We start from the raw sequence: 25983 nt of genomic DNA on the forward strand, positions 1-25983 counted from the left end.
TTTTAACGAGAACATTTTGACTTTTTCTCCTGACGATTACTGTAAATAGTTCGAAACAAAAAAAACCTTGTACATACTGTAATAACATGCGAAAGTTTTCCTCCCAGGACCAGCCTTGTAAACCCTTACCACCATGCGAAGCATCACCCCGCCGGTTCATTTTTAACAAGGGGTGAATGTGGTAGTATGCATTAGGGGTCATGTGGGACTGTGAAGCCGTGATGTCATTGGCTGACAGATCCCGGGTCCTGGTTGGCCGTTGACCTCTAGCTCCGCCCTGAAGGTGGAGTATAAGAACCATGAGTCCTCCCCCGCAGGCCAGTCTACTACTGAACTGCGGGGGAATAGTCACGCTTAATAAAGCCTCATCGACTTCACTCTATTCGTCTCTCGGAGTCTTTGTGCGCTACACCAGTCCTCTAGTCTCCCACTGATCTTTGCTACTTTGTATGTTTTTTCCTTCAATTTGATACTCTCCCTTATTTCCTTAGATATACACGGTCGATTTCCCCTCTTTTTACCGTCCTTCCTTTTTGTTGGTATAAACCTTTGCTGAGCACTGTGAAAAATCACTTGGAAGGTTCTCCACTGTTCCTCAACTGTTTCGCTATAAAGTCTTTGCTCCCAGTCTACCTTAGCTAGTTCTTCTCTCATCCCATTGTAATCTCCTTTGTTTAAGCACAAAACACTAGTGCTTGATTTTACCTTCTCACCCTCCATCTGTATATTAAATTCCACCATATTGTGATCGCTCCTTCCGAGAGGATCCCTAACTATGAGATCCTGAATCAATCCTGTCTCATTACACAGGACCAGATCTAGGACCGCTTGTTCCCTCGTAGGTTCCATTACATACTGTTCTAGGAAACTATCGCGGATACGTTCTATAAACTCCTCCTCAAGGCTGCCTTGACCGACCTGGTTAAACCAATCAACATGTAGATTAAAATCCCCCATGATAACTGCTGTACCATTTCTACATGCATCTGTTATTTCTTTGTTTATTGCCTGCCCCACCATAATGTTACTATTTGGTGGTCGATAGACTACTCCTATCAGTGACTTTTTCGCCTTACTATTCCTGATTTCCACCCAAATGGATTCAACCTTATCCTCCATAGCACCGATGTCATCCCTTACTGTTGCCCGGATGTCATCCTTAAATAACAGAGCTACACCACCTCCCTTACCATCCACTCTGTCCTTCCGAAAAGTTTGATACCCTCGGATATTTAACTCCCAGCCGTGACCATCCTTTAACCATGTTTCAGTAATGGCCACTAAATCATAGTCATTCACGATGATTTGCGCCATCAACTCATTTACCTTATTCCGAATACTACGAGCATTCAGGTAAAGTACACTTATGTTGGCTTTTTTACCTCTGTTCTGAATGTTAACACCTCGATCAGTAACCTCTCCTAAGTTATATTTCCTCTTAACCTTTCTCCTAATTTTCCTTGTCGTTGAACCCATATTTTCATGTAACAACCTGCCGCGTCGCTTACCATTAATGTTTTCACTTCCCGTTTTATTTCTTTTAGTATTCCTGGTCCTATTCACTGAGCTCCCCTCAGTCACTGTACCTTGTACTGTCGCCCTTTTTGATTTTTGACTGTGGCTTCTCTGCCTTACACTTTCCCCCTTGCTGCCTTTTATTTCTGTCCCTGTTTTACTACCTTCCAACTTCCTGCATCGGGTCCCATCCCCCTGCCACATTAGTTTAAACTCTCCCCAACAGCTCTAGCAAACACCTCCTAGGACATCGGTTCCAGTCCTGCCCAGGTGCAGACCGTCTGGTTTGTACTGGTCCCACCTCCCCCAGAACCGGTTCCAATGTCCCAGGAATCTGAATCCCTCCCTCTTGCACCATCTCTCGAGCCACTCATTCATCCTCTCTATCCTGACATTCCTACTCTGACTAGCTCGTGGTACTGGTAGCAATCCTGAGATTACTACCTTTGAGGTCCTACTTTTTAGTTTAACTCCTAGCTCCCTAAATTCAGCTTGTAGGACCTCGTCCCGTGTTTTACCTATATCGTTGGTGCCTATGTGCACCACGACAGCTGGCTGTTCACCCTCCCCCCCCCCCCCCCCCAGAATGTCCTGCAGCCGCTCCGAGACATCCTTGACCCTCCCTTTATTGTTATAGAACCATAAATGCCTTAATAAAATGTTTTTTTTTAAATAAGCGGGTTGCTTATTTGAGGTGGGGAGTATTGTGGGCGATCTGGAGGGGGAGGGGTGGTGGATATGTGATGTTAGTGGGAGCTGGACGGGATACCGGTGGTTCTGATAAACGATTATGCCCCGAATTGGGATGACGTGGATTTTATGAGGCAGGTGTTGGGGAAGATCCCGGACTTGGACTCGCATCTGTTGATTAGTGAGGATGATTTTAAAACGGTCATAGATCCAAGCTTGGAACGGTCGAGTCCCAAGCCATTGAGGGCGTCGGCAGTGGTGAAGGAGCTGAGGGGGTTTATGGAGCAAATGGGGGGGGGGGGAGGGGGTGGTTCCCGTGGAAGTTTTGGAGGTCGAGGGCAAAGGAGTTTTATTACTTTTCCCAAATGCACCGGATGTACCCTCGGATTAATTTTTTTTGTGTTCGACGAGACGTTGCTGGTGGGGATGGCCGACTCGGTATATTCAGTGATTGCGGTTTCTGACCCCGCACCGCATAGGTGGATTTGCGGGGCGGTGGGGGGGGGGGCAACGGCCGCAGTGGAGGCTGGATGTGGGGTTGCTCGCGGATGAGGAGGTGTGTGAGTGGGTGAGGACTGCCATTTGGTGCTACGTGGAGCTGAACGGCATGGGGGTGGCTACAGCAGCCACGTTGTGGGAGACACTCAAGGCCGTAGTCAGGGGGGTGTTCATCTGAATTTGTCTGCATAGGGAGAAAACGGAGCGGGAGGAGAGGGAAAGGCTGATGGATGAGATTTATAGGGTGGAGAGGAGATATTCAGAGGCGCTGGAGGCAGGGTTGTGAAAGGAGTGGTAGAGGTTCCAAATGGAGTTTGGGTTAGTTTCTACGGGGAAGGCGGTGAGGCAACTGCAGAGGGCCAGAGAGGCAGTGTATGAGTATGGGCTTCCCGGTAGAGTTTTATAAAAAGTTTGGGGCAGACCTGGGGCCGTTGCTGGTGAGGGTGTATAATGAAGCAAGGGAGTGGGGGTAACCCCCCCCCCAGTGCCGCAGGCTTCCATCTCCCTGATATTAAAGAAGGATAAGAATCCGGAGCAGTGTGGGTCATACTGCCCAATATCACGATTGAATGTGGACGCCAAGTTATTGAGGTCTGTGACGGGGTGATGGGCAGGGTTCAGATGGGTCTTGGGAAGGGAGGGCCGGTGAAGACTCGATGGACCGAATGGCCTCCTTCTGCACTGTAAATTCTATGGAGGGGTCCAAGGGGTGTGTGAGGGTATCCCCAGGAAGCTTGGGGGATGGGGGGAGTCCTTTTGGAAATTAGGGATGTGGGTGGAGTCCCATCCTGGATTTTCTCTGAGTCCGTGTAGTAGTTATCCAGCAGCTAGAATTGATTTTAATTCTTTTAACTTTTTCTCAGTAACTATTGCTATAACAATAGGCTGTGGCACAGTGGTATTGTCATTGGACTAGTAATCCAGACACCCAGAGTAATGCTCTGGAGACCCAGGTTTGAATTCCACCACAGCAGCTGGTGAAATTTGAATTCGATAACAATCTGGGCTGGGATTCTCCGAGCCCGCACTGCGTTGGAGAATCACCGGTGACGACGGAAATTCCCGCCATGGCGCTCCGACGCCAGGACGCGATTCCCCGGCGACCGGACAATCGGTGCCAGTCGCGTGTGCGGTCACCACGGTGCCGGTCGGGGGCCGTTGAATCAGGCCACCTCGGCGATTCTCTACGGTCGACCGGCCGAGTTCCCACCGAGTTCCGCCGGCGTGGTTCACACCTGGTACCACCTGGCAGGAGCTCGGACCCGCGGCCACAGTGGCCATCCTGGTGTGGGGGGGGGGCGGGAGGATCAGACTCCGGGAGGGGCCTCCACAACGGCCAGGCCCGCGATCGGGGGCTGCCAATTGGCGGATGCGCGCCATCTGGGGGGAGCCTACCTTCTTCCGTGTGGGCTCACTGTGTCGCTGAGCCATGTTGAGCAGCCCGGCGCGAAAACGGCCATCACGCGCATGCGCGGAAACGGCCACCACCCGCATGCGCTGACCCACGCCGGCAGTGTAGGGCCATGTATCGGCGCCGGAGCTGCGTGGAGCATTCCTGCGCCATGCTGGCCCCCTGTGGGCCACTGAATTCTGGGCCAAGAGGCCCGTTGACGCCGGCGTGAAACACTCCGGTGTTTACGCCGGCGTCAACACTTTGCCGAGATTTTGGAGAAGCCCTGCCCTGGAATAAAAAGTCTAATGATGACCATGAAACTGTTGTCGATTGTCGTAAAAACCCACTTGGTTCACTAATGTCCTTTAGGGAAGGAAATCTGCTGTCCTTACCTGGTGTGGCCTACAAGTGATTCCAGATCCACAGCAATGTGGTTGACTCTTAATTGCTCTCAGCGATGGGCAATGAATGCTGGCCCAGTCAGTAATGCCGACATCCCATGAACAAATTGTTAAAAAACAGCCAGAACCACCCCAAGTTTGTGATTTAAATCACATTTTTGTATACTTCCTAGTGCAGAGCAATTGGCCATTGGAAATTTGCACTTCCCAGGCAATATCCATGCAAACCTTTCCTGGGAAAGTCCGGGGATGGGTGGGGCTGGAGCCTGGAAGTTATGTTTACTTGTCACCAGAAAGCTATCACTCAGCACAGACAAGTTGCATAGAAAATTACTCGACAAGTGGTGGATTTTTCTCAGATGCATACACTGATGATTGGCTTATTAACGTTTGGGAGGTACGTTGGAGTAGATCAAGGCTTTGTGTAATCGTAGGTAATGATGAATCAACAGTCCATTTTACATTCAAATTTGGAAAGATGTAAAATGGGACTGATGATTCATGACCTTTCATTTTGTCTATTAAGCAAAGTCAAAATCTACCCCATTGGATCCTAAATATTTTTGCTATTGTCAGAACTTGATTGTCCTTCAATATCGGCAAAAAGCTATTTTCAGACAAAGGCAGTTGTCTGATAATTTTGTGCCAAAATAGCTGCGGGTGTTTGCTTGTCATCTGGCCACAACTGAAAGGGTATGCCCAACCTGGGTAGGAACAAGGGCCAACAGTTGTTCTGAGCCCTTAAGAATAGAGGAAATGACCATTGACTAGGTGAAGCTCTCGGTGACTGTAGTTAGAAACTGAGAGCTCTTATCAAATGATATTGGCAGTCATCAGTCAGTTTAGGGAGCAAATATTTTTGAGTCTCACATCTTGACTCTGTCCTCACCAGTCTGCCTAATAAAGAAACATTTGCCCACAATAGTATTGGTAGGAGTGACCACTGCACAATGCCTATGAAGGCCAAGAACCACTGAAGACATCCTCATCATATTGTATGGTACTACCACTATGCCAAGTGGGAAGAACGGACCTTGAATTCAAAACTGTACGATGATGTGATCCAGCAGCAACAGAATTGTATTCTACTACAATCTGCAATGCCATGGGCTGGCATATTGTTCCCTCCTCCATTAGTATCAAACCCAGATGACCAACACTAGTTCAGTGAAGATGGGGAAGAACATACCAAATACAGCATCAGGCATACCTGAAGACGAATTGCCAACTTGGTGAAATTCCATAAAAAGGCTGCCTGCATACTGAACAATAATTCTGCATCAATGGATTGAATGTGAGGCTTGTCACATCCAGTTGTGAATGTTGGTGGACAATTAAGAAACTGAAGGCTAAGAAATATATACATCAGCAATGATGACAGACCTCAGGATATGATTGCAAAAGAGAAGGCTGAGACACTCAACCATTTTCAGCCAGAGGTCCAGAATAGTGATCCATTTCAACCTCCTGCTGAGGTCCCCAGAATCACAGATGTTTGTCTTCGGACAATTGGCTTCACTCAATGCAATGGCAAAAAATAGCTGAGTGTGCTGGATGCAGCAACGGCCGAGTGCTGACAGAGGATCCAGTTTTAGTGCAGCTGACCTGTGCTACCGAAATAACCATGTCTCCATCTACATGTTTCAAGTACAGCTACAATACTGGCTTCTACCCAGTAATGTCCAGGTAGTTTGGTCTGCAAGAATCAGGACTAATCCAGCCCAGGCAATTACTGCTCAAACAACCTACTCTCAATCATCAGCAAAATGCTGTAATAAATCATAAACAGTACTATCATATGATAATAACCTTTATTAGTGTCATAAGTAGGCTTACATTACACTGCAGTAAAGTTACTGTGAAAATCCCCTAGTCGCCACACTACGGCACCTGCTCGGATACATTGAGGGAGAATTCAGAATGTCCAATTCACCTAACAAGCATGTCTTTCAGGACTTGTGGGAGGAAACCGTAGCACCCAGAGGAAACGCACGCAGACACGGGGAGGACGTTCAGACTCTGCAGACACTTGCACCAATAACCTGTTCTGTTCGGACCATTCAGCTCCAGAACTCCCTAAAACCTTCATCCAAGCATGGACTAAGAAGCTGAATTCCAGATGTAAGCTGAGAGTTACTGGCCTCGACATCAAGGCAGCATTTGAACAAATGTGATACCATAGTGCCCTAGAAGAAATGAAGTCAATGGAAATCGAGGATACTCGTCACTGCCCAGAGTCAAACGCAGCCTAAAGGAGGTTGGTTGTGGTTGTTGAGAGGCCAATTGACACAGCCCCAGGACATTGCTGCAGGCTTTCCAAAGAGTGATGTGATGGCCCCAACCATCTTCAGCTGTATCACTAAAGACCTTCCTTCCATCATATGGTCAGAAATGGGGATGTTCACTGATGATTGTGCAATGCTTATTTTCATCCGGATTTCCTCACACTCAAGCAGTCCATATGCAGCAAGACCTAGGCAACATTCAGGCTCACGCCAATAAGTGGCATATAACATTCACACAAGTGCCAGACAATGACCACCTCCAACAAGAGACAGTCAAACCAGCTCCCTTTAACACTGAACAGCATTACAATGCTAAATCCACTACCATGAACTTGGGTGTTACCAATAAACAGAAATTCAACTGGATTGTGACACAAATGCTGTGGCTATTACAGCAGATCAGAGACTGGATGGTCTGTGATGAATGAGTTACCAAAATCTGTCCAGCATCTACAAGGCACAAGTCAGGAATATGTTGGAAAGTTTATTAATAATAATAATAATAATCTTTATTGTCACAAGTAGGCTTATATTAACACTGCAATGAAGTTACTGTGAAAAGCCCCTAGTCGCCACATTCCGGCAACGGGTACACTGAGGGAGAATTCAGAATGCCCAAATGACCTAACAGCACGTCTTTTGGGACTTGCGGGAGGAAACTGGAGCACCCGGAGGAAACCCACGCAGACACAGGGAGAACGTGCAGACTCTGCACGGACAGTGACCCAAGCTGGGAATCGAACCTGGGACCCTGGAGCTGTGAAGCAACAGCGCTACCCACTGAGCTACTGTGCCGCCTTGCCTCGATGGGGACAGCTAGAGTAGCTTGGCACCATCTAACACAAAACGGTTCGCTTGATATACATTGTGATTGTAAGGAATACTGTCTATAGGACATACTACAACATCTTTAAAAAAAAATTTAGAGTACCCAATTCTTTTTTTCCAACCAAGGAGCGATTTAGTGTGGCCAGTTCACCTACCTCATAAACTGTAGTATAACGTAATATGTTGGGCCTGGTCCCAGCAAGGGCTAACTTATTGGACTGTAATGTCATGGAATGAAATGAATACAGTCATGTGATTTGAGACTTGAGGAGAGTAATCCCAGTCAGAAGCTAGTGCAAAGGACTGTTCTCATAACTGTAGGTTTATAACAATAAAATTAATGTGGGGCAGCACGGTGACACAGTGGTTAGCATTGCTGCCTCATGGCGCTGAGGACCCGGGTTCGATCCTGGCCCCGGGTCACTCTCCATGTGGAGTTTGCACATTCTCCCCATGTCTCCGTAGGTCTCAGCCCACAACCCAAAAAGATGTGCAGGGTACGTGGATCGGTCACACTAAATTCCCCTTTCATTGGGAATAAAAGAATCGTGTACTCTAAATTTTTTTTTAAGAAATCATGTTTTGCAGCCAGCAGTCTTTGAGAATTTATTAAAACTACTCTAACCCAACAACACAGTATTATATGGTGGTGGTTGTATAAGATATGTTAATAGTTATTGAAACATTGGAGACATATTTCAATATCCGCAGCAATACCATGCTGAACATGTAATATTCAATAAACATACTCAGAAACACAGGGAAAGCATCAATGTTTTTTATTATACCAATTAGCAGAAGACTCTGAATATTGTAATCTGAACAAGGGGCTATTTTGTGACAGAAAAATTGTTGGAGTAGTAGATAGTGCGTTATCAGATAATTTGTGGTCTCGCAATTACTTGATGCTAGCAAAGATAGGTCAATTAGGTAGACAAGCCGAGATCGTGAGACAAAACCAAATGCATAATGAGACTCAGCTGAGGGCCTTAAAGTGTTGAAACAGCCAGAACCCAGGGAAAACAGTGCTCGATTGACAGCTCTTTCTCGCTGATCTATTCTGTCAATTGTACCATGTTTATTTACACAAGATAAATAGCTTTTAAGTGCTTCCACTTCCAGCTATTGGTATGTTAAAGGGTCTGGATGATGGACTCTTCTATTGCCCTTATTGGCCTGTAATGAAAGGATTTTTTAAAAGAAACTGTAAAGTTATGAATGATATTTTTCTTAAAAGCTTTTTTAATACATCTTATTTTCGATATAGAGTTCATTAGCTCGATACAGTATGGAAGTGCCATAGCTGGGTATGAAGATCATGTGATGTGGGGCTATAACTTGGCATGAGGGGTATGAAGAGCCATGGAGGTGTTGGATAGGTGCATAACTTGACATGGGCAGTATAGGTGCCATAGCTTGCCATAGGGGAAATGGTTAAGAGCTTTTGAACTCACCTGCCGTGAACCACAAGTCCTTTAAAAGCTGGCCCAACTCCATGGAAATTGCATAGGATGAGGACATGCCTATCCCCACAATGGAACATATCAGGTTGAGAGTGCATGGTGCGTACTCACAACCCTAACCAACCCACATCCTTAAATGGCACTGTTAAAAATTGGAAACCCTGGGAGTGGGTCTGCAATCCCTGAATTGGGTCCTGGCTGCTATTTTCACCACTCCACACAGGTTCCCCGACTCCATGAATACCAGAGTTATTGTTAAACCATTGTGAATTTATGTGGTGACAACTATCAAAGTGCATTGTTAGCAACAATATAAATCAATAAAAATGATTTAATTGGCACAATAACCTGTTTAAAGAGAAAGAACCAGGTTATTTTTAACTATTATGGTTTTCCGAATGAAAATGGTATCATGTCACAGTCAAGACCAGAAAACTGAGCGAGATTGAAAATCAATACTCATCAAATCTGAGTTGGAATTTATTGCAGGGAAAGAATTTGTTGAAGTTTTGTCATTTTAATTCAATTTTGAAGCTTTCAAGCTTTGCTAACATTCTTCGCCAAATCCTGGAACTCCCTAACGGTTACGGATGTGGGTATACCTAAACCGCATGGACTGCAGGGGTTCAAGAACACGGCTTACCACCACCTTCTCAAGGACAATTAAGGGTGGGCAATGAATGGTGACCGAGCCAGCACATCCCATGAACAAATATAAAAGGAAGTCAACATATCTAGGAGCAATCTGCTCCTACCCTGATCTTATTATTTCTACCTCTCCCCACACTGACAAAATTATAACTTTCAACATGATTCAGCCAAGATAAAAGAGCATTCAACCTTTCCAAGGGTCGGTGCCGACTCAATGGGCCGAATGGCCTCCTTCGACACTGTAGTGATTCTATGATTCTAAGATACTTACTGCTCTTGGGCGTGTGTTATACTATGGCAAACAATACTCACATATCAGTGCTCCAATTGCAAAATATTACTGTTTTGGAACTATATGTTCAATATCGTGAAAGCGTCTTCCAGTAAAACTCAAGAAGTGAACATCTCTCTCTTTAATGCAAAATATTTCACCATGGACAAGGGGATTGCACTGTTGTATCGAGCTCTTTTGAGAGAGAACAAGCATATTATTGAGGGGCCATTGATTGGAAAAAGACTGGAAAAAATAGTGGGATTTCCACCCCATTCATTGTTATACTGTTAATGATTAGGAGACAAAATCTGCATTTAAAATCTCCTCTGAAGACTGTTGTTCCTACGATATCGATGAAAATATGCACATCTGCCCAGGTCAGGCTTGAACCCTTAGCATTTTGGCCCAGTGAGATCTATTCCATCAATTGAGCCAAGTGACACTGAGTCTACAATGCACAACCAGGTCTTGAGAAACACTAAGCCAGACTGATCATTCAAAGATATTTAATTTTCTGTTTGTTCTTAATAACAGTCTTAGATGAATGAATTAAACTTATTTTTTACGTAATTTGGTTAGAAAGTCATTCATACTTTGCAACTAATAGATGTGTGTTATATTTCTATTTCTTGATGTACATGGCATAAATTCATCATGTTCTATCCCCTAGGACATGCAAATCATCAGTACAGATGAGAATCAAGTATTTGTGGCTGTCAAGGAGTGGCATCAGACGGACACCTATAACCTCTACCTGTCAGACCTGAAGGGTGTGTACTTCACTCTCGCTCTAGAGGATGTCAGAAGTACCAAACAGCCAGAAGAAAATGTTGTGATAGATATTCATGAGGTAAACCCTACTTCTGTACTTCAAACATGATGGGTTGCAATAACACTGATTGAAGAATACTGTGCATATTCAGTGACATATTGGAATCCAATATCTTCCTATTTTAATGACCAACAGAGCACAGGCTATCTTGAAAAGCAGTGAATTGTTGCTTCCACAAAATGGAGTGAAACTACACCATCAGCTCCACAGCCTATGCTGTACCTACATTTAAAAGTTTGAATCTATTCTGTTTCAGACAATGGCTGCAACCTATTACAGTTCATGTTGTCATTTGAAGCCCCCAAGTAAATATGAGCAAATTAAAAATATACATTCTCAATTTAGAGGTACAGGAAGCCTGGTCAACCAAAATATCCTTCCATTGCCATTGAACAATGTGAAGAAGTTTGTATAGAGAGAGCTGGAAAGAAACCATATTATTTTTACATGAAGGTTATATTGTGCACTTTACAGGTGAGTAGTGGATGGAATTTCCTCTGGGAGGTATATGACAAATTAATGCTTTGCATAGGGGAGTTCTCTGAATAAACTCAAAGTGGTGAGATCATCTTTAAGTTTGGAGTGAAATCAAAAGAAGAACCTCCCCCAAACAGGCGCCGGAATGTGGCGACTAGGGGCTTTTCACAGTAACTTCATTTGAAGCCTACTTGTGACAATAAGCGATTTTCATTTTCATTTCATTTCTTTCATAATATTATAGAAAGCACTGTCCAAAGAGCCTTGGGAGTTGCTGCAGTGCATCTTGTAGGCTGTATACACTGTGTATCAGTGATGAGGGAGTGACTGTTGAAGGTAATGGATGGGGTGCCAGTCAAGCAGGCTGCTTTTTTCTTGATGGTGTCGAGTTTCTTAAGTGTTGTTGGATTTGCACTCATTAGGCAATGGAGAGTATTCCATCATACTCTTGACTTGTGCCTTGTGGTTGGAAAGGCTTTGGATAATCAGGAGGTGAGTTACTGCAGAATTCCCAGCTCTGACCTACTGTTGTAGGCACAGTATTAAATGACTGGTCCATTTCCGATTTTGATCAATGGTAATCCCTCCAGTGGGTGATTCAGCAATGGCATTGTGTCAAGGGCAATGGTTGCACTCTCTTTTGTTTGAGCAAATGTAACTTAGCATTTTTCAGCCCAAACCAAAATATTGTCATGGTCTTGCTGCATATCGCCATGGACTGCTTTAGTATCTGAGGAGTTGGGAATGGTGCTGAACATTTTGCAATCGTCAGCGATGATCTCCGCGTCAGACATTATGATGGGGGAAAGTCATCGATGAAGCAAATGAACATGGTTGGGTCGAGGACACTGACCTGAGGAACTTCTGCAGTGATGTACAGGAGCAATGATGACTGACCTTTAACAACCACAACCAACCACCTGAGTGCCAGGTATGTCTCCAATCAGTGCGAAGTTTCCCCCGGATCCTCTTTAGCTCCAGTTTAGCTAGGGCTCCTTGATGCCATATTCAGTCAAATGCTGCCTTGATGTCAAGGGCAGTCACTCTCACCTCGCCTCTTGAATTCAGCTGTTGTCCATGTCCTGGACTCTCCTGACCAGCTCTTTACAGTAGATTCAGATGTGAGATCCTGGCCAGTAAGTACACTTCCTATTTGTGTCTCTGGCCATTTCTTACTTGTAAGAAAATAATTCATTTTCACAGTCATCTTGCCTTGCTTGCTAGCAGCTAGAAAGTGGAAGAAGCTCTTCTCTGTAATTTGCCACCAAAATCACACACATAGAGGCCGCTTGTCATCAAATATACGTGCAACCTTCTCACTGCTGCCGCTTCTGGCCAGATGACGGTGCACACTCTCATTTCCTTAAAAGGCGCAGCGGGCACTACTCTCCATAAAAATGTTGGTAGTAGCCATTGGGTGCTTCCCCGTGATGGGGACCACAGTCGGAATGCTGCGGCAGTTCGCTCCACGACGCATCTGACAGCCCTGACACCCACGTAGGTTAAGACCCGCACTTTGAAAAACACTGATCTAAGGGACAGCTCTCCCAATTTTGGCACAAGGCCCCAGTTGGTGGTAAGAAGGACTTTGCACGGTCAATAGGGCTGCATGGTAGTACAGTGGTTAGCACTGTTGCTTCACAGCTACTGGGTCACAGGTTCGATTTCAGGCTTGGGTCACTGCCTGTGCAGAGTCTGCACGTTCTCAATGTGTTTGGGTGGGTTTCCTCCTGGTGCTCCGGTTTCCTCCCACAGTCCAAAGATGTGCAGGTTAGGTGGATTGGCCATGCTAAATTGCCCTTAGTGTCCAAAAAGGTTAGGTGGGGTTACTGGGTTATGGAGATTGGGTGGAGCTGTGGGCTTAAGTAGGGACTCTTTCCAAAGCCGGTGCAGACATGATGGGCCGAATGGCCTCCTTCTGCACTGTAAATTTTATTCCAATAGGCTGTGTTAATCGGGCATTTTCTGGGTTGGTGGGATTTGAACCCATGTCTCCAGAGCATGGGCCTCTGGATTACTGGCCCAGTGACATTGCCAGTATACCATCACCACTTAGTGATGTTACAGTGAAGCAATGGGAGAAGATTGAGAGAAATTCAGGTTGAAGGCTACAATCAAGATTTTACCTTTTAAATTATCTATGTGTGTACAACCTACAAGATGCACTGCAGCACCTCATCAAGACTCTTTGGACAGCGCCTTCTAACCTGGAACCTCTACCACCAAGAAGGACAAGGGCAGTAGACACATTGGAATGCCACCACTTGAAAGCTGCCCTCCTCCAAGCCAATTACCATCTTGATTGTAGTTAGTTTGCCAGTTCTTCACTGTCGCTGTGTCAAAATCCAGGAACTACCTTCCTAACAGCACTTCAGGTGTACCAATCCCACATGGACTACAATAGTTCAAGAAGGTGGCTCACCACCACCTTCTAAAGGGGAAATAGGGATGGGCAGTAAATGGCCTAGCCAGCGAAGCCCACATCCCGTGAAATTCAGGCACACCCAGTGTGGTAGAAGTCCTATTTGTGCATATAAACCACTTCAGTGAAATTAGGTGAAATAGCAGCAGAAGGTTTGAAGAAATTGAGGCCCAGTAACCATGCAACTGATTCTACGCTTAGGATTGCGAGGTAAACATTGTTTATTATTTCTTTGCAAACACAATAATCCATTCCTTTATTAGCATGCACCACCGGCCCCAATGAAAACCCTTAAAAAAATAATACCCAGATTCACTGCCAAAACTAACGGTGGGAACAAAAATCAGTAAGTAATAGGTTTTAAACTTAGGCAAGGTAGAAAAATAGTGTAGTTGCAAAGAATAAAATTGAAATAAATGAATTTGAATTAAACTAAAAGAAAATGAAAGATTCGGGAGAAAATGGGAATGACGGGAAACATAATTAATGTCTAGCTTCTTGAAAGCTGTGATTGTGTATTACCTGCTTATTCAGCCGCTTAGAGTTCATCCAATAATTCATTCTGATGTTTAGGTATCTCTATGCCAGCAATATTGGTGTATTTTTTCTGATGGTTCCTGGAACTGGCTGAAAATTAAAGGCTTAAAACACCCTTGTGATCTTTTGGTGCAGAAATGATAACAAAAAAGGCTGGATGGTATTTATGTAAATTAATGCAAATATCGTAATAGTGCTATTCACAGAGGAAAGAAATCAATGCCAAAACTGAGGGAAAAATAAATCCAGGGAACTGACTAAAATTGCACAAGGTTTGTGCAGTTGATTAAAGAAATCTGCAGTGGCTCGAGAACTGTTTCTTATAGCGTTTTCCATCTGTGATATATGTGTTGTTATTCTGTCTGATGAGAAAGGAAGGGCCACATGGCAGTTTGATGGTCATTCGTATTGCTGGATATTGAGAACCGTGACTGTTAATAAATTGAGTCAATGCTCCAGGAAATTTTCTTTTTCTCTCATCGTTTTTTTGCTGGAAATAAAAGGACATTTTTTGCAAAAGCTTCTTGCTTTGCATTCATTAGGACAATTCGCAAGAATGCTAAATGAAATGAAAATCGCTTATTGTCACAAGTAGGCTTCAAATGAAGTTACTGTTAAAAGCCCCTAGTCGCCACATTCCGGCGCCTGTTCAGGAGGCTGGTACGGGAATTGAACCGTGCTGTTGGCCTGCCTTGATCTGCTTTCAAAGCCAGCGATTTAGCCCTGTGCTAAACCAGCCCCATGTAAAAGGAACAGCAATTTATACTGTATGAGAAGAGAGTGCTGATTTGTTGGCTAGTGGACTCTGATTGGTAGAGTGGGTGGTATGGTTACCATGGAGAATGCACCAGTTGATGGTGACTGACATTTAACTGCCAAGCATTGTTTGAAATGTAAACCAGATGGTTTGACTCTGATTGATCAAGGCATTGCCCTGAGGAATGAACCAGCGAATGACTGCCACTTATTTTGCTTAGCTGATACAGGGGCAATGTGTGTACATATTTGTTCTGTCTGAAAAGAACAATATTTTGTGCATTAATATACGTAGCTTCCTGGACATACAAAAGCGCCACACTGTGAGCCCGACTAATCTTATATTGATTGTCAATGTAATTCTCAGCATTGTCCAATCGTGGAATCACTTCTAATTTTGAGCACTGTGTTTTGAGTTTTGCAAGCACAAGCTGGTTGCGTACGGTCTGTACCTTGCCTGTTGCGAACTTTGGAAGGGACGAGCAGTTTGCTACATCTGCCAGTCTTTCAGAACATACAGTATATATACCTAGCATCACACTGACACTGAAATTGACATATCACATTATTCATTTGTGTGATAGACATAAGACTTTTTGGTTTGACAGCAGCATCTGTTAGTGGTGAATACTGCAAAGCAACAGTGTGAAAAAGCTAGCTTTACCTGTTGCTCAAATTTATGAGGTACCTTGCCATTCCAAGATAATCTGAAGAAGACTGGGCACTGTTCAGGGCCAAAACTGACAGCCTTAGGCCTATTTATTGTTTGCACGCTACACAGTGCAAAATAGTCTGATCAAGCCAGTGTGATGCAGGTACGTAGATTGTATTTACCAAAAACTAGTGAATTGTATCAAATAGCATGTCCCTTCCACTGTTTGCAAGAGGCAAGGTACAGACCTTACCCAACCAGCCAGTGATTGCCAAAATCAATGCACAGTGTCCAACATTAGCTGTGATTCTGCAATTGGACAACATTTACTAAATAGTCCTCAGTGTGCTAAGAATTACATTGACAGTGAATTTAAGATTGCCAGCTGGGCATGCAATGTGGCATGTTTGTGTGTACTGGAAGCTACATACATGAATACACAGGGCCCTGCTCTTGACAGACTGAAAGAACTTATGCACTCATTGTGCCTGTTTTCGCCAAGCAAAATAAGTAAACACCATTCACTGGTTCATTCCTCAAGGCAATACCATGACCAATGAAGTTAAGATGCCTGGCTTAAATTTCAAACAATGCTTCTGACAGTCACCATTAGCTGTTGTATTCACCATGGCAGCACCTCTACCAATCAGCATTCTCTTTCCATGTAGTATAAATTGTTGTTCCCTTTACATTTGATATTCTTGGAATTGTCCTTATGAGTGCAAGATGAAAAGCTTTGACAAAAGATGTCTCCTTTTTCAACAATATCCTCAAGTTCTGTACTACCAAATAACTATTCTGTTTTTCTTCCCAAGTTTTCTATTCCCCTCTCTGACAGGTATTGACTTTTTGCTTTGATGAACATCCTTCAAAACCTAGGCAGTAAATATCGGCAGGCATTAAGGGACATTAAAGTCCACTTTTGTTAGGTGGCATGTTGGTGCAGTGGTTAGTACTGCTGGCGCTGAGGGACCCGGGTTTGATCCCGGCCCCGGGTCACTGTCTGTGTGGCGTTTGCACATTCTCCCCGTGTCAACCCAAAAATGGGTAGATTAGGTGGATTGGCCAAACTAAATTGCCCCTTAATTGGAAAAAAATAAGTGGGTATTCTAAATTTATTTAAAAAAGAAGAAGAAAATGTCCACTTCTATTCTTCACCTAGTGCTCACATAGATATAGCTGCTGTATCAGTGTTCAGCGGTTAATGTTCCCTTCAATTATTCAGGGTGTCAAGCCCATTTGCAATAATCGGTTAATTCAACACAGACTAGGGTTGAACCTGAGGCTTTCTTAACCTGTGTAAGCTGCATTACACAGTGGATCCATCTGAAAGTTGTCAGGTAAGAACTGTGAAGACCTCAGGAATGATCTAATGTTTAAGTAATTTGATGTGACAGGGATTAAATCTTCACAGCTGGAAAAACCAATGCCGTGCATTACGAAAAACAATGAACTGTACATTAGAAGTGATGATGTCATTTCACGGAGATGTGTTTTTTTTGATGATTAGATACATATATTTTCTTTGAAAGTTGTTGGTATTAAATCAGCTTCACACAGGAACCAGCAGGCATTCTGTAATTAACCCAAGTGGCCAGTAAGCATAGATAGAGTTGGCAGATTATTTGAGCATGGGGAGAATCGCAACCGAGTCTGATCCTCATTTAATTTGCTACTCGAATGCACACACTTTCAAGTAGAGGGCACTGAATGGTAATCAGCAGCACAAGTTCTGATTGATCTTTTCCCAGTAATGTGGCTAAAAGCTATAATAATAGAAGCAGGTAATTGTACATATGTCAGCAGTGTGTATGCTTCAGCACCATACAGGCGTGAGCTTGTGTAGTTATTTTTTTTCTATTCAACTCTTCATTTCCTTCTTTTAAAGTGCACTTCCTTCTCATCCCCATAAACCAACTGAGGCAAGTGTTGGGGATGTGGAGTGGGGCTGGATGTGCAACCCATTCAGGGATTGTGTGAGGTTGGGGAGGCAGTGACTGTGTTTTGAGTTTGGCAGCACTCATACTGCCAGTCATGTAATATTTGGGAGTCCAGCTTTAATGAGCTGTACCAAAGATTCTATGCTATTAAATCTTACTCCTTTATTGTAGCAGGAACCGGTACTGGATATAAGATTCAATGGATGCAGGGAACCAGCCCTTAGCCGCTCATCTCCAGAAGCCCAAACGATAACAGCTGCAATATAAAAGCGGCTCAAGGTTTGGATCCCAGAATGATGACTGAGATGAGTCATCGCCAATTTGGAGTATGGGCATGAATTGGAATTGTTTAATATTCCAAAGGGATGTAGCATCGTGCTAAATTAACATGTGAATTGCACATCTGTTTGGAATACTAAACAAGGTAATTGCTCTCAGTGGGAGAGAAAGTACAAAGACTTCTGCGGGCATGTCACCTAATAGGGAAATACTGTGGTTATTTATACAAGGTAAGTAGTTGCATGCCAAATAGTTTGCCGGGTCTGTTAGAAAAAATATTTCCCCATTCCTGTATTAAGCTATACAAATCAGTAAAGCCCAGGTCCAATCACAGACCTGTGCTGTTTCCTGATCCCAGCCAAGATAATACTTGGCCCAACACAGTTGGCTACTGTGTTCTGCATTTAAGATCAGACACAACCATTGGGATTTCTGACATGATTGCAATCAAACTGGAAATCTGGAAAAAAGGTGGACTTGATTGTCTGTGCTATCAGAAGGATGATAGGATCGATGCAGAAAGGCCTAGTCTTGCTCACTGCACTTACCTCCATTTTATCATAGACACACAGCGAGCCTCTTTTCCATGAATTCAATGCCACTGGTTTGCCCTTCTTCACCCACTGCAAATAAATTTCAAGAGAAGGATGGGCTGCCATATAGAAATGAACAATAGGTCTATAGTGGCCCTGAGTTCAGAGAATGGGGATAGAGGAGACAGTAGATGCCTCCTCCCTAAATGTAGCCCATTTCCCCATCCCATTCATATTTCCATGCAGGATTTACTCTTTTTACTGACCAGTTTTTTTCCAGTACTACAGCAACTTTTCATTCACCACTACTGGGAGGCCTGCTGGCACTCACTAGTGCATAGCCAATGAACTCCTAGACCAAGGATTAGGGCAGAGGTGGTCAGAAAACCCTCAGCCACTCGTCAGAGTCCCCTGCCATGTGTGTCAGTGTCAGTCAGCATCATTAGCCTTGGACAACCAAACTCTAGGTCATTTATATAGATTAGGAAAAGCAAGGTTTCTATCACAAACCTTCCTCCAGTCTGAAAAAAGATCCATTAACCAATAATCTCGATTTCCTGTCATCGGCCAATAATGTATCCATGTTGCTACTGTCCCTTTTATTTTATGAGCTCTAACTTTGCCCACAAATCTGTTGTGTGGCACTTTATTAAATGCTCTTTGCAAGTTCATGTTCACCATATCAACAGATTTACTATAATCAACCCTCTCTTTGTTACCTCATCAAGAAACTATAGCAAATTAATTAAACACCATTTGCCCTTTAAAAAATCCATGCTGGCTTTCCTTAATTAACTGTGTTTGGCCAAATGACTATTAATTTTGTCCCGAATTATCGTTTCTAGAAACATCCCCACCAATGGGCTTGAACTGACTGGCCTGTAGTTTCTGGGCTTATCGTTACACCCTTTTTTGAACACTTGCAATTTTCTGGTATCATACAGTGCAGAAGAAAGCCATTCGGTCCATTGAGTCTGCACCGACCATTGGAAAGTGCACCCTACCTAGGCCAGGGCCCCAAACCTATCCCTGTAACCCAGTAACCGTACCTATCCGTTGAATACCAAGGGGAAATTTAGCATGGCCAATCCGCCTAACCTGCACATCTTTGGACTGTGGGAAGCAACGGGAGCATCCGGAGGAAACCCACACAAACACTGGAAGAAAGTGTGAACACCACACACGCAGTCACCTGAGGCCAGAATTGAACCCGGGTCCCTAGTACTGTGAGGCAACAGTACTAACCACTGTGCTACATTGCCGGGCTAGCACTGAGTCGAAGGACATCTAGGAAATTATAGACAGTGCCTCTGCAATTCTCACACTCACTTACCTCAGTTTCCATGGATGCATCTCATTCAAACCTGGAGCCTTATCAATTTAAAGCAGTACAAGCAGCTATGTTGAATATAAGAAATTGTTATATGTTATATATTATGTTTGTTGCAGTAATGTTATTAAAAACCCTGGTTTAAGATACATACAAGCAGTATGTCTACTAAAGCTATGATTAAGGGGTCATAAAGTGAGGTAGTCATTGATTTTAACCATTTACTTGTTTACAGATAGACAGCTAATGAGACATTGGTTTGATTTTGAAAGATCCTTGGGATGTAGACTATTTATGAGGGATGATGCTTAGTCCTGGATAAACAGATCATGGGACATTATAGCGGGAGGAGTCCGAAGAATACATTATGATGTAATTAAGGGGTGGTACTAGGTCTGTCTGTAGTTTGCAATTTTCCATAGGATTTTGGTCTGACAAGACTGGCTCCTGAAGGGTTCTCTCTAAGGTCTTTACACAGAGAAAAACAAGTAAACCTGAATATTAACTTTATTTATAAGTGTTCCTTGAACTACATTGGGTTGTGTAATTGGAATATACATATGGCTGCAGATGTAGCGAGTATGTTACAATTTTTCCTTTTATTTAAGAATTGCTTTAACTGTTGATTGTTGAGTTATTACTTTGTTGCTAATGTGATTGATTCTATGTTTAAATTAAAGTTTATTTTTACATGAACGATACCTTTTGGTCAATATTACAACTGCTGTGATGAAGTATCCTTTCCTCACAGTTTACAAATTGCAATTTGTTGGGTTCTTGTCCGGGATCCTAACATGTGTCTATCAAGTATCTCATTCCTCAGCAATTTTAAATACTTCAAGTGTCTGAATTCTCCTCTCACCATAATTTGGGCAGCAGCATTTTGCTTGATAAAGACAGATGCAAAGTGTGAATTTAATACTTCAGCTATGCACTTTGCTTTGTTCTCCTTTTTGGTCCTTAATCATCCCCACTCCTGTTTTTTTAAAAAAATATTTTTTTATTCTCCTTTTTCACATTTTCTCCGAAATTTACACCCAACAATAAACGATAATCAGTAACGAATGTAATGTCAATCCCCATATCAATAACAACGATCGCATCCTCCCACCAAACCCCCAAATATTAGCCCGCATGTTAACATAAACAAATGACAAAAAGGAATCAGGAATCACCCATAGTCACCATTAACACATACAGTCCCCTCCCCCAACACTCCCAGCCTCCAACCACCCTAATGTTGGATGTGATCCAATTCTCGAAAGTGCATAATGAGTAACGCCCATGAATTGTAGAACCCCTCCATCCTTCCTCTCAGTTCAAATTTGACCCTTTCAAGCGTCAAGAATTCCAGCAGGTCCCCCTGCCACGCCAGGGCACAGGGTGGAGAGGTTGATCTCCACCCTAACAGGATCTGCCTTCGGGCAATCAACGAGATGAAGGCTACAACATCTGCTTCCGCGCCCGTTTCCAACCCCGGCTGGTCCGACACCCCGAATATGGTCTCCCGAGGGCCCGGGTCCAGTTTCACGTGCACCACTTTAGAGATTACCCTGAACACCTCCTTCCAGTAATCCTCCAGCTTTGGACAGGACCAAAACATATGAACGTGGTTAGCTGGGCGTTCACATACATCTTCTACCCGCTCAAAGAGCCGGCTCATCCTCGCCCTTTTAAGGTGCACTCTATACACCACCTTCAGCTGTATCAGCCCCAATCTCGCACACGGAGGTGGAGGCATTCACTCTCTGGAGCACCTCACACCAGAACCCCTCCTCCAGACCCTCTCCCAATTCTTCCTCCCACTTCGCCTTGATCCCTTCTAGTGGCGCCATCTCCTCCTCCAAAATAGCCCCGTAAACCGCCGATACTACCCCCTTCTCCAGCCCACCTGTCGTCAGCTCCTCCTCCAGCAATGTGGAAGCCGGCTCTACTGGGAAGCTCAGTATCTCCTTTCAGGCAAAGTCTCGAACCTGCATGTATCTAAATATTTCCCCCGGTCCTGCCCATACTTCGCTCCCAGCTCCTTCAATCCCGCAAAATGAGCCCCAAGAACCAAATCTTTTAGTGTCCTAATTGCTTTCTCCTCCATCTCCGAATATTTCCATCCCACTTCCCTGGCTCAAATCTATGGTTCCCCCGAATCGGCATTTCCCTTGACGCTGCCCCCCAACCCGAAGTGCTGTCAAAACTGCCTCCAAATTCTCAACGAAGCTATTACTACCGGACTTCCTGAGTATCTCCCCGGGGCCGTCGGGAGCGGCGCTGTCGCCCTTCAATCCCGACCCCCTACCCAAACTCTGCTCCATTCTGATCCATTGGGAGTCAGCCCCACTGACCCAGCTCCTTACCTTCTCCACATTCGCCGCCAAGTAATAATACATCAGGTTCGGAAGACCCAAACCCCCTGCCTGCCTTCCTCACTATAGTAGCACCTTTTTAATTCTGGCCACCTTCCCTCCCCATATGAACGATGTAATCTCTCTAAAAAAAATGCCTTTGGCAGGAAAATCGGCAGGCATTGAAAGATAAACAGGAATTGCGGCACTACATTCATTTTAACCGCCTGTACCCGACCTGCCAGTGACAGAGGGAGTCCCCACTCCTGTTAATACTTTTTTTTACTATTTATATGCCTACAGAAAACTTAGGTATTCTTTCTTATGTTAGAAGCCAGTCTTTTTTCATTCTCTCTTTACTCTCTTTTTTTTTAACCTACCCTCTGAACTTTCTATATTTAGCATAGTTCTTGTTTGTCTGATCCACCTGACAGCTGTCATAAGCCCTCTTTTTCTTTTTTAATATAAATTTGAAGTACCTAATAATTTTTTTCTAATAAAGGGGCAATTTAGTGTGTCCACCTACGATGAACATCTTTGGGTTGTGGGGGTGAAATCCATGCAGACACGGGGAGAATGCGCCAACTCCACACGGACAGTGACCCTGGGCAGGGATCGAACCCGGATCCTCGGCGCCGTGAGGCAGCAGTGCTACCCACTGTGCCACCCACACGTTTTCATCTTGACCTTAATCTCTATTTCGTTTGTCATTCAGGAAGCTCTGAATTTGTTTCCCCTTCCTTTCCCCTTCATGGGAATATACCTTGACTATGCTTGAACTATCTTCTCTTTAGTGTCTAAACACTAACTATCTTAGTGTTTTGCCTGACAACACTAATCCACAGACAGATTCATGGGCATTTACAACTCAGGTGGAGACCATTCGGCACATTGTGTCCATGTGAGTCAACAAAGATCAGTCTACACTAATCCCAATTTCCAGCACTTGGCCCATGGCCCTGGTGGTTATGGCAGCACAAATGAATATCCAAATACTTAAATATTACAAGAGTTTCTCACTCAGACACCCTTTCAGTGAGTTTAAGGCTCCCACCACCGTCTGGGTGAAAACAATTTTTCCTTTTTAGATCTATGCCTCCTGATTATTGACCCCTCTACTATGGAAAAAGTTCCTTCGTATCCACCCCATATACATGCCCCTCATAATCTTATACACCTCTATCAAGTCCCTTCTCACCCTTCGCTGCTCCAAGGAAAACAGCCCACCTTTCCAATTTTTCCTCTTAGCTGACATGCTCCAGCCCAGGCAACATCCTCGTGAATCCCCTCTGCAATCTCTCCTATGCATCACATCCTTCCTATAATGCGGTGACCAGAAATATACACAGCACTCCAGTTGCGGCCGAATCAGTGTTTTATACGATTCCAGCATGATCCCCCTACTCTGTATTCTCTGTGGCTATTAAAAGCTAATATCCCATATGCCTTCTTAAGCACTTTTTCTACCTGTCCTGCCACCTTCTGGGATCTGTGGATATGCATTTCAAGGCCCCACTGATCTTCAGTACTTTCCAGGGTTCCACCATTCATCGTGTAATCCTTTGCCTTGCTAGCCCTCCCCAAGTACATTACCTCACACTTTTCCAGGTTGAACTCTATTTGCCACTGCTCTGCCCACCTGACCAGTCCATTGATATCATCCTGCAGTCTACACCTATCCTACTCACTACTTACCACCCTATCAATTTTCATGTAATCTGCAAACTTCTTGATCATACGGCCTATATTTAAGTTGAATGTAACAACCGCCAGTTTGCCCCGGGGGGTGGGGGGAGGGGGGGGCTAGATGGGGGCTATAAGGGATGGCGGTGGGCAGGGATTGAGAGATTTGGGGACCTATTCATTCAGGAGGGTTTCCCTACCTTGGAGGAGTTTGAGTTGCTGGGCGGGAACGGGTTTCGGTACCTCCAGGTACGGGATTTTGTCCGGAGGCAGGGTCCTGGCTTCCCTCGACTCCTCCTGAGGGGGTTACAAGATAAGGTGATGTCAAAAACAGAGGTTGGAGAGGGGAGGGTCTCGGAGATATACAAGGAGTTGATGGGGTGGGATGGGCCCCTATCAGGAAGTTGAAGAGGAAGTGGGAAGAAGAGCTGGGTGGGGAGATAGAATTCGAGCTGTGGGAAAAAGCCCTAAAGAGAGTCAATTCATCCTCGTCGTGTGCCAGACTTAGCTTGATCCAGTTCAAGGTGGTCCACAGGACCCATATGAATGCAGCCTGGGTGAGCAGGTTTTTGAGGAGGTGGCGGTTGGGGGTAGCCCGGCAAACCATGTACATATATTTTGGGCATGTCCAAAATTGAGGGGTTTCTGGCAGAAATTTGTGGACGTTATGTCAGAGGTCTTGGAAGAAAGGGTAACTCCGAGTCCAGGATTGGCAATATTTGGGGTATCGGAGGATCCGGGGGCCAAGTGGGGAGGGAGGCCGATGTTCTGACCTTCTCCTTCCTGGTGGCCCAGAGACGGATTTTGCTGGGATAGAGGGACTCGGAGCCCCCAAAGTCAGGAGTGTGGGTCAGCGATGTGGCAAGGTTTCTCAGTCTGGAGAAAATTAAATTTGCTTTGAGAGGATCAATTCAAGGGTTCGCCCTGAGATGGTAGCCGTTCATAGACTACTTCAAGGAAAATTGAACGTCAGCAGTAAGGGGGGGGGGAGGGAAAAGGGGGGCGAAGAAAACAGGAGGCATGGCAATATTACAACAGGACAGAGAATACAGTTTATGGGTAGCTAGGGAATAGAGCGAGAGGAGTAGGGTGTTGTTCTTTAGGTTGTTTTTTTTCTTTTTTTCTACATGTGTCGGCCCGCGTGGTTGTTTAAGAGATGTGAATGTGTTAAACTGTGAAAATTACAAATGCTTCAATAAAATCTTTTCTATTACATTTAAGTCAAAATCATTAATATCCACTACAAATGGCAAGGGCCCCAGCACCAGGCCTTAAGGAACCCCACTGTATACAGACTTCCAGTTACAGAAACGTCTCTCTACCATCACCCTCTGCTTCCTGCCTCTCAGCCAATTTTGGACTAATTGTGCCATTTTGCCTTGGATCCTATGGACTCTTACTTTCTTGCACAGTCTGCCATGAGGAACCTTATGGCCATTCGGCCCATCGAGTCCGCACTGGCCATTGGAAAGAGCACCCTACTGAAAGCCACGCCTCCACTGTATCACTGTAACCCAATAACCCCACCTAACCTTTTGGACATTAAGGGGCAATTTAGCATGGCCAATCCACCTAACCTGCAAAACTTTCCCACCACCAAAGTTCAACTGATTGATCTATAATTTCCTGATCTATCCCTACCTCCCTTTTTTAATTAAGGAACAATGTTTGCCGTCCTACAGGCCTCTGGCACTCACCTGTGGCCAGAGAGGATTTAAAGATTACTGCTCGTCCCTCTGATATCTGCTCCCCTTCCTCCCTCAACAGCCTGGGATTCAACTGATCCGAGCCTGCAGATTTAGTCACTTTAAGGCTACTAAACATGCTCGTACCTCCTCTCTCTTCGTTAGTTTCCTCTAATATTTCACAGTCCTCCACCCTAATGTCTACACCTGCATCGTCCTTTCCCATTGTGAAGACTGACACAAAATATTCACTGAGGACTGTATCCACGTCTTCTGCCCAGACCCATTTTTACCCAGTTGAAATTGACTTTCCCCCAGTTAATTATTCTTGCTTTGGATTGTTCCTTGTTTGTTTCCATAGCCAATATGAGACAATAAAAACTGTAGCACAAGGAGCGGCATAGTTGCTTCAAAGCGCTAGGGTCCCAAGCTCGATTCCTGCTTGGGTCACTGTCTCGGTGGAATCTGTGCATTCTCCCCATGTCAGCATGGGTTTTCTCCGGGTGCTCTAGTTTCCTCC

The 25983-nt window shown here is 44.5% G+C and overlaps 1 protein-coding gene across 5 annotated transcripts in view; it reads left to right on the forward strand.

The window, feature by feature from the left end:
* Nucleotides 1–25983, forward strand: part of sorcs2 (sortilin-related VPS10 domain containing receptor 2) — a 963142-nt gene that overhangs the window by 743775 nt on the left and 193384 nt on the right. For all 5 annotated transcript variants that reach the window (XM_072495949.1, XM_072495950.1, XM_072495951.1 and 2 more), the window contains exon 9: nucleotides 10669–10848. In XM_072495949.1, coding sequence (XP_072352050.1) covers nucleotides 10669–10848 — 180 coding nt within the window. The remainder of the gene's footprint in view (nucleotides 1–10668; nucleotides 10849–25983) is intronic.

This window comes from Scyliorhinus torazame, chromosome 3, assembly GCF_047496885.1.
Source record: "Scyliorhinus torazame isolate Kashiwa2021f chromosome 3, sScyTor2.1, whole genome shotgun sequence".
Taxonomy (NCBI): domain Eukaryota; kingdom Metazoa; phylum Chordata; class Chondrichthyes; order Carcharhiniformes; family Scyliorhinidae; genus Scyliorhinus; species Scyliorhinus torazame.